At 56.7% G+C, this 12687-nt stretch overlaps 1 protein-coding gene across 1 annotated transcript in view; it reads right to left on the reverse strand.

Moving 5' to 3' along the window:
- The window catches only part of NBEAL2 (neurobeachin like 2), a 29771-nt gene that overhangs the window by 9613 nt on the left and 7471 nt on the right, over window positions 1–12687 (reverse strand). The window contains exons 4-29 of the mRNA XM_054516712.1: window positions 12454–12535; window positions 10796–11124; window positions 10640–10722; window positions 9541–9626; window positions 8225–8495; window positions 8018–8124; window positions 7315–7392; window positions 7144–7227; window positions 6925–7023; window positions 5556–6127; window positions 5334–5466; window positions 5136–5255; window positions 4724–5054; window positions 4553–4635; window positions 4350–4442; window positions 3881–4052; window positions 3331–3464; window positions 3089–3248; window positions 2913–3015; window positions 2392–2536; window positions 2113–2271; window positions 1869–2028; window positions 1627–1712; window positions 719–1369; window positions 468–646; window positions 234–393 (exon numbers count right to left, since the gene is read on the reverse strand). Coding sequence (XP_054372687.1) covers window positions 234–393; window positions 468–646; window positions 719–1369; window positions 1627–1712; window positions 1869–2028; window positions 2113–2271; window positions 2392–2536; window positions 2913–3015; window positions 3089–3248; window positions 3331–3464; window positions 3881–4052; window positions 4350–4442; window positions 4553–4635; window positions 4724–5054; window positions 5136–5255; window positions 5334–5466; window positions 5556–6127; window positions 6925–7023; window positions 7144–7227; window positions 7315–7392; window positions 8018–8124; window positions 8225–8495; window positions 9541–9626; window positions 10640–10722; window positions 10796–11124; window positions 12454–12535 — 4660 coding nt within the window. The remainder of the gene's footprint in view (window positions 1–233; window positions 394–467; window positions 647–718; window positions 1370–1626; window positions 1713–1868; window positions 2029–2112; window positions 2272–2391; window positions 2537–2912; window positions 3016–3088; window positions 3249–3330; window positions 3465–3880; window positions 4053–4349; window positions 4443–4552; window positions 4636–4723; window positions 5055–5135; window positions 5256–5333; window positions 5467–5555; window positions 6128–6924; window positions 7024–7143; window positions 7228–7314; window positions 7393–8017; window positions 8125–8224; window positions 8496–9540; window positions 9627–10639; window positions 10723–10795; window positions 11125–12453; window positions 12536–12687) is intronic.

Raw genomic sequence — 12687 nt, forward strand, 5'->3', positions numbered from 1 at the left:
GGGGTTCAATTTACGATTACAAATAAAGCAGAGGTTATTTCCTAAAATTAGGATTAGGTTTTGATTTAAATCTAGGATTGAGGCCGAGGTTATTTCCTAAGGTTAGGATTAGGCTTTGATTTCAATTTAGGAATAAGTCTGAGGTTATGTTCAAGTTCTGCAGGTGGGGCTGGTTTTCGGGCCAGGGTTGACATTAGGGATTAGCAGAGGAATCCCTGCTCACTCCCATCCACCTTCTCACTCCACAGGGCCTGGTTGTTGTGTCCCTCGGAGAAGAGGAAATCCTGGAGCAGCCGCAGCAGCTTCAGGGCGTTGTGGGTGAGCCCGGGCAGCGCGGCCGGGCCCGACTCCTTCAGGTCGGTCAGCGCCGACTCCAGCATCATCTCCAGCAGGCTGTGGGACAGCAGCAGCAGCTCCAGAGGGTGCCCTTCCCTCGGGATCCACCCCGGGACACGGGAGGGCCTCACCTGCGCTTGATCTCGTCCGGGGGCCGCACCAGCTCGCAGGCCGTGCCCAGCTTGGTGAGCACGGAGAAGACCTGGCCCCGCTCCCTCCAGGCCGCCTCGTCCCAGCCCTCCACTCCGCGCCACGTCACCGAGAAGATGATGTTGGTCAGGAGGTTGCACAGCTCCTCCTCGGGGGTTTGCTGCCAGCGGAGAGCAAGGTGAGAGGCGCCCGCAGCGCCCCGGGATGGTGCGGACGAGGGTTTGGGGCTCACCTGGGGGTTGCTGGTGTTGGAGACGTTGTCGCTGGGCAGCACGTCCTGGTAGCTGCTCTCGTCCAGGACGTTGGACAGGCTGGAGCTCTTGCGCGCTCGCATTCCCGGGAAGGGCTTGAAGCTCTCCAGGGGTGAAGGGGTGCCGGGGCCGCTGGCCGGGGTCTGGGTGCCGCTCTCGGCCGTGGCCATGGAGCTGGTGCTGGCCAGGTCCAGCCCCAGGTCGAAGGGCGAGGTGGAGAAGGGGGACAGCGGGTGGTAGACGCCATCGAAGGCGGGACCGTCCCCGGGGTTGGAGGACGAGCGGCTGGCCCGGTCCGAGGAGTCGAAGGACTTGAAATTGTAGGAGTGGAAGGACTTGGTGCGGCCGCTCGGGGAGATGGAGAGGTCGGAGAAGCCCTCGGAGAGCTCCTGGTCTGAGGCCTCGTATCCCAGCGGGAGGAAGACATCGAGCTCCTGGAGCTCGGCAGGCGGCGGGCTCGTCCCAGAGGGCTCGGAGAGGCGCAGCAGCTCCGGGCAGCCCGCAGGGCTCAGGCTGTGCTGGCGGCACTCGTAGGACTCCTTCACGTAGAGCTTGGTGAGCGTGTCCTGCCAGCCAGCCAGCCTGGCCAGCTGCTTCACCAGGTCCTGCTGCGCATAGATCAGGTGGAAGAGCTGCAGGAGATGGAAAAGGAGATGGAAAATGAAGGACACTGGATGTTGCTGCCCCAGCTCTTCCTCTCCCAGGAACAGGAGCACCCCAGATTCTCCATAACCATCATGGGGTGCTGGAGCTGCACCATTTCCATGCTGGCTGATCCGTGTCACCACCATCCCCAAGGCCACCACTTTTGGGCACAGCTGGGTGTCCAAGGAGCTCAGCCCCGGGGTGACACCTCTGTCACCTCCCTCTGTGTCCCGGCCCCGCTCACCTTGCGGCAGATGTCGAGTCGGATGCTCAGCTCAGCCCTGTGGGACAGGTACACCACGGCCACCAGGTCCTTGTAGTTGGGAGGGTCTGTGGACAAGGAGAGTCAGTACAGTGGTGGGACACTTCCTGCTGTCCCCAAAAGCCACCAAAGACCCAGCCCAGCTGAGCCTCGTGGGAAGCCACCAGCGATGATGCCATGGCACGTGGATGGGATGGTGGCCTGGTTTCTCTGGCACACGGTACCTGCCCCCAGGACCTGCTCCGAGAGGCAGCGGAAGAGCAGCATGGAGCCGGGAATGTCGCTGAGGTAGGAGATGAGCCCGTGGTACCCGATGTCCTTCAGCTTCAGGCGGCTCTTGCTGCGCTCGGGGACCTTCTCGTACTTCAGCATCTTGTAGAGGACCTGGTGGGACAGCGACAGGAGGCAACCTGGCTGTGACATCCCTGCTGGGGGCAGCAGGAGGTGGGCGTTGGGGACCTGCCCTACCTTGAAGACCCTTTCCCTCACTTCATCCGAGAACCTCTTCTGCACCAGCAGGGAGAAGAGCAGCTCCACGTGGCCCGGCTCGAAGAGGAAGGCGAAGAGTTGCTCCTGGGCTGGGGAGCCCTTCAGCAGGCTGTGGATCACCTCCAGCGCCCCACACACCTGCAGGACACCTAGATGGTTGTCCACTGCCCTCTGAGTGACCCACTGGGATCTCAATGGCTTCTCCCCAGCGGTGATACGCTGAGGGGTTTGGGGACCACAGCGTGGCCGGTGACACACCTGCTGCTCATCCTGTGCCCCTGCCAGGTAGTTCAGCAGGCTCTGCATCTCCTCCCCGGAGAAGCTCCTGCAGAAGAAATCCTTCACCAGGCTGAAAAGGGATGTCTGCACCGTCCTGATGTCATCGGTGGCCGTGGTCTTCTCCCTGGAGGTGTTGATCAACAGACACATGTGGGTATGTGTCCCTTGTCACCCACCACCCACTGCCAGCATCATCCCAGATCCAAACACAAAGCCCGAGGAGCTCCAGGAATCTCCTACCCCTGGGAACATGTCCACCCCACACATTTGGGTCTGCTTGTTGCAGGAGCCCCACACTCTTGGTGGCTGCTGGGGGTGGATTTTGGAGCTGGGCACAGGCTCAGGGATGGCACATGGAAGGTCCTGCACCCACCACAACGCTCCCACTCTGGTAGGAAGGATATTACCCCCCAAAAAAGGTGTTTAGCCAAACCACAGCTCCCGGGGGTGAAGCCCACCCTGCCAGCATTCCAGGATTCCAGCCCTGTGGGGCAGCTGACCCGTAGTAGGTCCGGATGGAGTCCAGGATGAACTGCACCCCGTACTTCTTGCGGATGCGCTGCTTGTGGTCCTTGACCACGCTGGCCAGGTACTGGATGTGACCTGCAGGGGGAAGGTGTCAGGATCTCATGGAGCCAGCGTGGGATGGACATTCCCAGGCGGTCCCTGCTCCCACCTAAGCGCACGGCGAAGTCGCTGTTGCTCCAGATGCGGAAATCAAAGAGCAGGTGTTGGTAGAGGAGGTGCAGCAGGAACCCGCTGCCCTCAGAAGCCACCTGCTCCATGAGGATCTGCGAGGCCACCAAGGTGCTCATGTCCAGCAGCGTGCCAGGGACCTGTCACGGGTGACAGGGGACATCTTCCAGCCCCTTGGGAACGGCAAGGATGGTGGGATGGGGTTTTGGGAGCCTCCCAGACCTTGTGCAGCAGCGCTCCGATGATGGCCGGCCCATGGCACTGCACCAGGCTCTCCTGGTTCACGGCGTGGTTCCGCAGGAAGTTCTTCACCAGCAGCAGGAAGGCGGCCACGCTGTTCCTCTCCAGCCTGCTCTCTGCAGGGCACCAGCACCTGTGAGCCCCAGGCCCACCCAAACCCCTGCCTGGAGATCCCACGCTGCTGTCTCTCCAAACTTTTCACCCTGTTCTCCTGCTTTCCCCAGATTTAAGGAGATGGAAGTCTTTGCTGCTTTCAGCTTGGGAATGAGCAGCTGGATGTCGGGAGAAAGCACATTCCACCCATGCCAAATGTTCCTGGAGCCATCCTCACCTTCCCAGAACTGTTTGTTTGTGACTAACTGGGTCATAACAACATCCCAAGGGGTTCCTCCATTACCCTGTAACTCCTGGAGCCTCAGACAAGACCTCTCCTGCCCGTGGTGGACACTGGCCAGGCCCAGGAACCCCTCCATGGTCACCTCTAGCCACCCAAGCAGGACAGCTCCTGCTTCACATCCCCTGAACTCCTCACCTGAGGACTTTCCCAGCGGGATGAGCATGCCCTGGGCGTTCCTGGAGGACGTCAGCTCCGGCCCCACCAGGTCGTTGGTCTCCTGCTCATCCTCGGGCTCCTCCGTCTTGGACACCACTTGCTCGAGCAGGGGCAGGAGCACCCCCATCCCACCCACGCAGTTGACCACGTCCTGGGGGAGGGAGGGAAAGGCTTTGCTGGGTGGTGACAGCAGCATGGAGGAGGAGGAGGTCCATGGCACCTGGGGTGCCCAAAAGTCACCTGTTCCCCTGCACCACCCACAGTGCCCATCCTGGATAATGAGAACCCATGGGACAGATGGGGGTCATGGTGGACCCAGAACCACGGGCAGAGTCCCTGCAGGGTCCAGGGGACCTCTGGGGATCCTGCCCTGGGACTGTGCCCCAGGAGGGACCCCCTGCCTCCAGGCCATGGGCTGGACAGGTCACCCACCCTGTGCCCAGCCTACCTTGATGTCCCAGTTGACCACCTTGTGTCCCGTCAGCCTCCCGTCCAAGCTGTGGCTGGGGGAGAGGTCCAGGCAGATGTTGTTCCTGCAGGCCTGGAAGAGAACACCGTGGGAGCATCCTCATGCTCCTGGACATGTCCTTGGTGGCACAGGGTCCACCAGTGTTGTTGCTGTCCCCAGGGGGGTGGGACACCTCTCCTCACCTGGGGGGTGTAGTACAGCAAGAGTTTACTGCTGAGCTCCACCAAGTCCCCTTCCAGTGTGAACGGGGATGTGACATTTGGTCCTGGAGGAGAGGGCTGGGGTGAGCTGGGACATGGTGGAGGAGACCCCGGTCACCCTGGGGACATCCTCCATGTCCCACCCTGACACACCTGCACAGAAGAGAGCCTTGACCTGGGCTTGCTGCAGAGCCTCACAGAAGATGGCCACGGAGCCCAGGTGACCCTCCAGCGAGGTGGGGCTGCCCCACTCCGTGTCCTGGCTTCCGGCTGCCGTGGTGGCCACCACCCCCTCCGTGGGCAGCTGGGTGGGGGTCCAAGAGTGGGGACCGAGGGTGGCAGGGACGGACTGGGAGCGTCCCAGCACAGGGTGCTGGGTGAAGACCAGCTCTGGCCCGTGGGGTGCCGGAGGGTGGCTGGCAGCGGTGGCGGCCGTCGTGGTGGTCCGGTGGCCCGCGGAGCCGATGCAGCAGGAGGTGAAGGACTGGGAGGGAGAAGGGATCACACTCAGCCCCCAGTGAGGCCATGCAGAAGGGTCTGGGTGGGTGCTGGGAGGATCCCCCACCTCGTGGAGGGAGGGGAAGCGGAGCTGTGCCGTTTTCCGCAGGTGTCCATCAGCGTAGATGCTGACGATGTTCTGGCCGAAGGGCCGGCGGCCGGCCACGTGGACGATGTCAACACAGTGCTGGGGGGACAGAGAGGGACATCAGGGCATTGTGGTGTCCCTGGTGGGGACAGGGACGGGGATGGGGATGATCCTCACCCAAGCAGAGTCGTTGAAGGCAAACTCGGGCAGTGCCACCGTCATGTAATCCTTCTTGGTGCACACGGCCACCACCAGCACGCCGCCCGCGGTGAAGAACGCCTCAAAGCCCGTCCCGCCCGCCGTGAAGAAGCTGGTGGAGAAAACCATGGAGAAAACCACGGTGGGGATGGTGCTGCTGCCCCTCCCCACCCTCACCTCACCCCCTCCAGTGAGCATCACCTGTAGAGCTGCCTCCTCTTCGGCCTCGCTGGTGGCTCCGGCTCCTCCTCGCTCAGGCACAGCCAGGCGTGGAAGGCGAAGGCGCCGCCGGGCCACTTCTGGATGGTGGGCACCATGATCCCGGCCATGCCGGGGCTCAGGTCGAAGCTCTGCAGTGCCCGGGGAGGCCCCTCGCCCCTGGCCATGCCAGACAGTGCCCGGATGACCGGAGCCACGTAGGGATGAGGCCCCCGGCCCGGCTCGCGCCGCAGCAGCCGCAGGAGCTGCCGCAGCTCCCCAGGCCGGATGGAGAGGCTGCCCAAGGAGCGCAGCAGCTCCAGCAGGTTTTGGGAGCAGGCGCTGGGAAGAGCTGGCTCGGTGGCCAAGGCAGCCAGCAGGGAGCCCACCATGCCTGCCTTGACGCAGGTGAGGCGGCTGGGCAGGGAGGCCTCGCAGAGGCGCCGCAGCCACGCCGACAGGAACAGCTGGAGATCCCGGCACTCCAGCACCGGCAGCCAGGCCAGCAGGATCAGCAGGGGCTGCTCGTTGCAGATGGGACGCACTGGGAAGGAGCTGTGGTCACCCTCCACTGCCTGCAGGGACACGAGAGGGGGTTGGTGCAGCTCCAGTGCTTGGAGAGGAATGGATCCATCCCAGGCAGAGACCTTGTGTAGGCCCTTGTGCACCCAGAATGTTGGAGACTCCCATGCAGCCAGAGTTTGGGGACCCCAGACATCAAGGGGTCTCATGGGTCAAAGACCTTGGAGACCCCCGTGCATCAAGTATGTCAGAGACCTTTATGCATCAATCCTTTTGGAGATCCTGTGCATGAAGAATCCTGGAGACTCCATGCATCAAGAATCTTAGGTACCTCCATGCATCAAGGATCTTGGAGATCCTCATGGATTAAGGGTCTTGGAGACTCCCATGCATTAATATTTTTGGAGATTCTGCACATCCAGAATTTTGGGGACTCCAAGCATCTTGGAGACCTCCATGAATCAAGGATCTTGGAGGCCCTCATGCACCAAGCATTCTGAAGATTCTTGTGCATCCAGAATCTCGGAGCATTAAGAATCTCTGTGCATGGAGTGTCTTGGAGGCCTCCACGAATCAAGGATCTCAGAGACTCTCATGCATGAAGCACCTTGCAGACCCTCCTGTGTCCAGCAGTACCAGAGTGAGCAGTTCCACATCCAAAAGGGCTCAAAACTCCCAAACCCAAGCACAACTCCGAGTGAAAGATGGACCCAGGACCCATTGGGAGGAAGCTGCTGAGAAACCAGCAGAGTGGAGAGGATGGGGGGGGCTCAGAATGGGGGGCTGAGATCCACAGGAACCCCCAGTGCTGAGAGCTTTGCCCAGAGTCAGGAAAAGTGGGAATGCTCACCATGTTGAGGAGCTCCTGGAGCAGATGCTGGGTGGGCTGGCCCTGGCTCCTCAACACCTCGTAGAGGTGGGCGTAACCGATGCGCTCCTTGAACACCTCCTGGAGGCACAGGGACAGTGTGAGCTGTCACCTCGGGCTGAGCCACCTCAACCCGGGTGAAAATACCCAAATCCCTCTGGTTTTAGGGTGTCCTCCTCAGGGGAGGCCCCCCCTGCCCACCTTGGCTGAGGGCGAGTTGCTCATGATGGCCGTGAGCACCCTGAGGGCGTGGACAGCGATGGCGTCGGAGCTGCTGGCACTGACCTACAGGGACACGAGAATGGAGGAGCTGTTGGGACGTGGGAATGAGGGGACACAGCCCACCAGGGGTGGTGCCTGGGTCATGGGTACCTGCTGGAGTCCATCCCCGTTCCGCGTGGGAACCTCGTCCCGGGCTTCACCCGCCTCCCGCGAGCTGCCGAGGTAGAGCTGTGGGACACGGGTGGGCATGGGACACTGGGAGGGGTTCTGCAGGGTCCCCACCCCAGGGATGTGTCCCAGGATTGTTCAGAGCCAGGAATGGTGAGGATGGAGATGGAGGTGCACAATCCTGGTGTCCCCAAAAGGGACACATCACCCTGTCCCATGGTCATTTAGAATTGGGAAGGGTAAGGATGGAGATGAAGGTGCCCAACCCTGATGTCACCAAATGACTGTCCCAGGGTCATTTAAAGAGGAAATGGTGAACAAGGGAGGGAGGAAGAGAAGGGGGGAAGGGAGGAAAGGAGGAAGGAAGGAAGGAAGGAAGGAAGGAAGGAAGGAAGGAAGGAAGGAAGGAAGGGAGGGAGGGAGGGAGGGAGGGAGGGAGGGAGGGAGGGAGGGAGAGGGTGAGGATGGAGATGAATGTGTCCAAAATTGGTGCCACTCTATCCCAGGTTTGTTTAGTTAGCATCAAGAAAGTGATAAGGATGGAAATGAGGATAGGGATGACGATGGAGATGAGGATGGGGATGAGAATGGAGGATGGACATGAGGATGGAGGAGGGAGATGAGGACAGGGATGAGGATGAGGAACAGGGGACAGGGATGAGGACACTGAGGTGCCACCCCCTACCTTGCTGTTCTGGAGCAGGCGGATGATGTGCTCGAAGCAGTTGTTGCTGAGGAACACGGCCTGGAGCACCGGCCGGTCCTGGCAGCTCAGCATGGCCGGGATGGCATCTACAGACAGACAGACAGACAGACAGACAGCCAGCCAGCCTGGCTCAGCCCCATCCCATCCCGCCCCACATCCCCAAACCCCACCCTGCTCCCAACCTACCCAGCATGAGCACCCGCAGGGCGATGAGGCCGCCGCCGGCCGCCCCGGGCAGGTGGGAGTTGAGCACCCTGAAGAATCCGTCCAGGAGGCTCCGCAGGGACACGGGGCCGGCGCCGGGGCTGGAGCCGTGCAGGACGTGCACCGCGGCCACCACGGAGCGCAGCGTCACCTCCAGCAGCGCGGGGGACAGGGCGGCGCCGCTGCCACCCCGCTGCAGCACCCCCAGCAGCACCTCCAGAGCCGCGGGCGTGATGGCCTCGAGCGCGTTGGGCTGCGGGGTCGGGAACAGGCGGGAATTCCGTCACCCATGGGACTGAGCCCTGCACTGATCCCGGTGTTTATTGACCCCGGGACCTCCAGCGCTGCAGGTTTTACCCTGGGGGTGTGAATTGCCTTAAAGCCAATTTTGGAATTATTGACTGAATTGATTTATGGTTGCTGCGGAAGTTAAAACTGATTTTGGGTCCAAATTATTAATCCAAGGATTTTCCAGCTTCCAGCCCAGAGGTGAACTGGAGGTGAAGCAGCAGCTTCAGCTTAAAAGCTCCCCATAACTTAATTATTTAATTAATTTTAATATTTTAATGTAATAGTCCAAGAAAATATTTTAATTCAGTAATTTAATTATTATATTTAACTATTTCATACTTAAGTTTAAATGAAGTTTAAGTATTATAAAGTTTTAAATATATTTAAATATAAAGTTTTAAATTTATTTAAGTTTAAAAATGCCTCATTCAGTACTTTAACTATTCAATAATTTAATTATTTAAATTAATTATTGACATATTTTGCTTTGTTATTTACTTTATTTCATTAATTTTATTATTTAATTTACTTATTTAGTTTTATTTTATTATTTTATTTGTGCTATTTCATTCTTAAATTCCTAATTTAATAAGTATTTAAAATAATTTTATTTAATTCTTAATTATTTTGTCTTGTATTATTATTTTGCTTTATTTTATTTTATTATTTATTTTAATACTTTAATTTTATTTAATTTTAAATTATTTTGTCTTGTTTTATTATTTTGTTTTATTTTATTTTATTTATTGTAATACTTCAATTTAGTTCTTCAATTTAATTACTTAATTTAACATTTCTGAAATCTGAATCTTTAATTTCTGAATCTTTAATTCAATTCTTCAATTTAATTACTTAATTTAACATTTCTGGGATGATCCCACCGAATTCAAGGCTGGAATATTAAACAGGATTTTAAAAAGCTTTGGAAAATTCAGTGGTTTAATTCCAGCCTTGGAATGAACAAAACTTTGGGGCTTATCCCTGGAATGAGGAGCTCCCAAGGGTACCTTGGATCCGGAGAGGATGGCTCCAAAAAGATGGATAATCCGGAGCTGGATCGTTTCTGGGAGCTGCTTCCCGCCTTGGAAGCTCTCTGTGAGGATGAGGAGGGAAAGATTTCATCACAGGAGCAAACAGCAAAACAAAAAAAAAAAACAAAACCAAACAGAAAAAGGCCCTTTTCTAGCTAAAAATAGGGAAAAATAATTTTTCCACCCCAAAAAATAGGGAAAAAATCCCTTTCCTACCCAAATCCACCCCATGGGGGTGCTGGACCCTGCTGGTGATGGAGAGGATGAGGATGCTCCAGGTTTTCCAGCTCTGGTTGTGCCAGGAACGGAGTTTTGGCCCCAAAAAAGGGGATTTCTGCCAAACTCGTGTTCAGCTGGGGGTTTATGTGGCGGAGTTCTAGGGGATTTTTGCCATGGTGCTGCCTCTAAAAGGGGATTTTTGGGGCTTCCCTGATAAAAATCCCCCTTTGTGTTGATTTTTGCAGGTTCTGCAGGTGGTGCTGGGCTTAATTCCTGCTCTGGGATCCTGTTCCTCTTCCCAGGGCACGGGAGCAGGTACAGGATCCTAAATTTCTGGGGCAGGCATAGGATAAGCTGGAACAGCATCCTATAATAATCCTGAGATAGGTATAGGATAACCTGGAGCAGGTGTGGGATCCCATATCTGTGGGACAATAAGGATAACCTGGAGCAGGGGTGGGATCCCATATCTGTGGGACAATACAGGATAACCTGGAGCAGGTGTGGGATCCCATATCTGTGGGATAAGGACAGGATAACCTGGAGCGGGGGTGGGATCCCATATCTGTGGGATAAGCACAGGATAACCTGGAGCAGGTGTGGGATCCCATATCTGTGGGACAATACAGGATAACCTGGAGCAGGTGTGGGATCCCATATCTGTGGGATAAGGACAGGATAACCTGGAGCAGATAAAGGATCCTTTAAGGTCCTTGGATCAATACCTGCCCCTGGATACAACATCCCTCCACAGATCCTATAAATATTCCCTGATCCCAACCCCCCCCATCCCTGGACGCTCTCCCCACTTAGGGATCCCACACCAACCTTCCCCTTTCCCAAATCCCACTTTTACCTTGGAAAAAGGCACCGAACTCGGGGGGCAGCGGGGCGGGGGCGAACTTGTATTTGCTCTTCTCCTTGGCACTGATGGATTCCCTGGAAAGAGAGGGGTGAGGGGGGGATCCAGGACGGGGGAGGGATTTTGGGATGCAGTGGGGGGGTCCCTCACCCGCTCAGCTGCCGCCGCCAGGTCTGGTAGGGGTCGAGGAAGCACTCGCAGAGGTGCAGGGCGTGGAGCATCCCGTTCTCCAGCTGTGCCCGGCTCTCCAGCTGTGTCCCATTTTCCGGCCGTGTCCCCTTCTCCAGCTGTGTCCCCTTTTCCAGCTGTGCCCCATTTCCCGGGCTCTCCAGCTGTGTCCCATTTTCCGGCTGTGTCCCCTTTTCCAGCTGTGCCCCATTTTCCAGCTGTGCCCCATTTTCCGGCCGTGTCCCCTTCTCCAGCTGTGCCCCATTTTTCAGCTGTGCCTGGCTCCGCTCGTCCCCCGGGATGCTCCGCAGCTGCCAGGAAAGCCGAGCTTTAATCCCTGACACACTCCAAAAATGGGATGCAGTTTTTTTTTTGGGGGGGAAACTCCACTTTATAGGGAGAATGGGATCATCAATCAATCAATCAATCAATCAATCAATCAATCAATCAACCAATCTACCAATCAGAGCCCAGAGCAGCACAAGCTGAGATGCACTGACCAATCAGCAACCAGTAACACAACCTGTAGGGCTGATGACCAATCAGAATCCAGAGCTGCAATGACCAATCAGCACCTGGCTCTGCAAAGCTCTTGGCCAATCAGCACCAGAGTAGCACAAGCTGCGGACCCATGAACCAATGAAATTACAGAGCAACACAACCTGTACAGCTCTCGACCAATCAACATTGAGTCACACACGCTGTGGACTCACAGACCAATCAGCATCCAGAATCACAGAACCTAGAGACGCTGGCCAATCAAATCTCAGAGCAGCACAATCTGCAGAGCTCTCAACCAATCAGCATCCAGAATCATACAATCCATCGTCTTGCTGACCAATCAGATCCAAGAGTAGCACATCCTGTGGATTCCCTGACCAATCAGCATCCAGAATCACACAACCTATAGAGACACTGGCCAATCAGACCTCAGTCACACAGCCTGTGTACTCACTGACCAATCAAATCCCAGAACAGCACAACCTGTAGAGCTCCTGACCAATCAGAGCCCAGACTCACATAATGTGTGGATTCAGTGACCAATCAGTGCTGAGCCCCTTCCCAGCCAATCACGCCCTGCCCATTCCCATTCCCAGTCCTGTTCCCACTCCCATGATTGTTCCTGTTCCTGTTCCCATTCCTGTCCCCATTCCCATTGCCATTCCCATTCCCCTTCCCACTCCGTGTTCCCATTCCTGTGCCCATTCCCACTCCTGTGTTACCATGACTGTTCCCATTCCCATTTCCCTTCCCACTCCCTTTCCCATTCCTGCACCCTTTCCCGTTCCTCTTCCCATTCCCGTTCCTGCTCCCATTCCCGTTCCCCTTCCCATCCCATTCCCGCTCCCATTCCCGCTCCTGCTCCCTCTGCCACTCCCACTCCTGTTCCTGTTCCCACTCCCATTCCCGTTCCCCCTCCCCATTCCTGTTCCCACTCCCATTTCCATCTCCGTTCCCACTCCCATTCCCATTCTCACCCCCACTCCCGTTCCCCCTCTCGTTCCCTCTCCTGTTCTCACTCCCACTCTCGTTCCCATTCCTGTTCCCCCTCCTGCTCCCATTCCCGCTCGCGTTCCCGTTCCCGCTCCCATTCCCATTCCCGTTCCCGCTCCCGTTCCCATTCCCGCTCCCTTTCCCACCTGGCTCCCGCAGAGCCGCAGCAGCCGCAGGACGTGCGGGAGGCAGCCGGGGCTCCTGTCGGGTTGGATGTTCTCCAGGTTCCTGGAACGGAAAACATCGGGAATTCACCCGCACGGCTGGGGGAGGAAATTTGGGAAGGGGAACAGGAAAATTTGGCGGGGAACAAAGTGTTTGGGGCAGGAAAAATGCCATAAAAATTTCTTATATTTTACACAATTTTTATTATATTACAT

The sequence above is a fragment of the Molothrus ater genome, chromosome 1 (assembly GCF_012460135.2).
Source record: "Molothrus ater isolate BHLD 08-10-18 breed brown headed cowbird chromosome 1, BPBGC_Mater_1.1, whole genome shotgun sequence".
NCBI lineage: Eukaryota > Metazoa > Chordata > Aves > Passeriformes > Icteridae > Molothrus > Molothrus ater.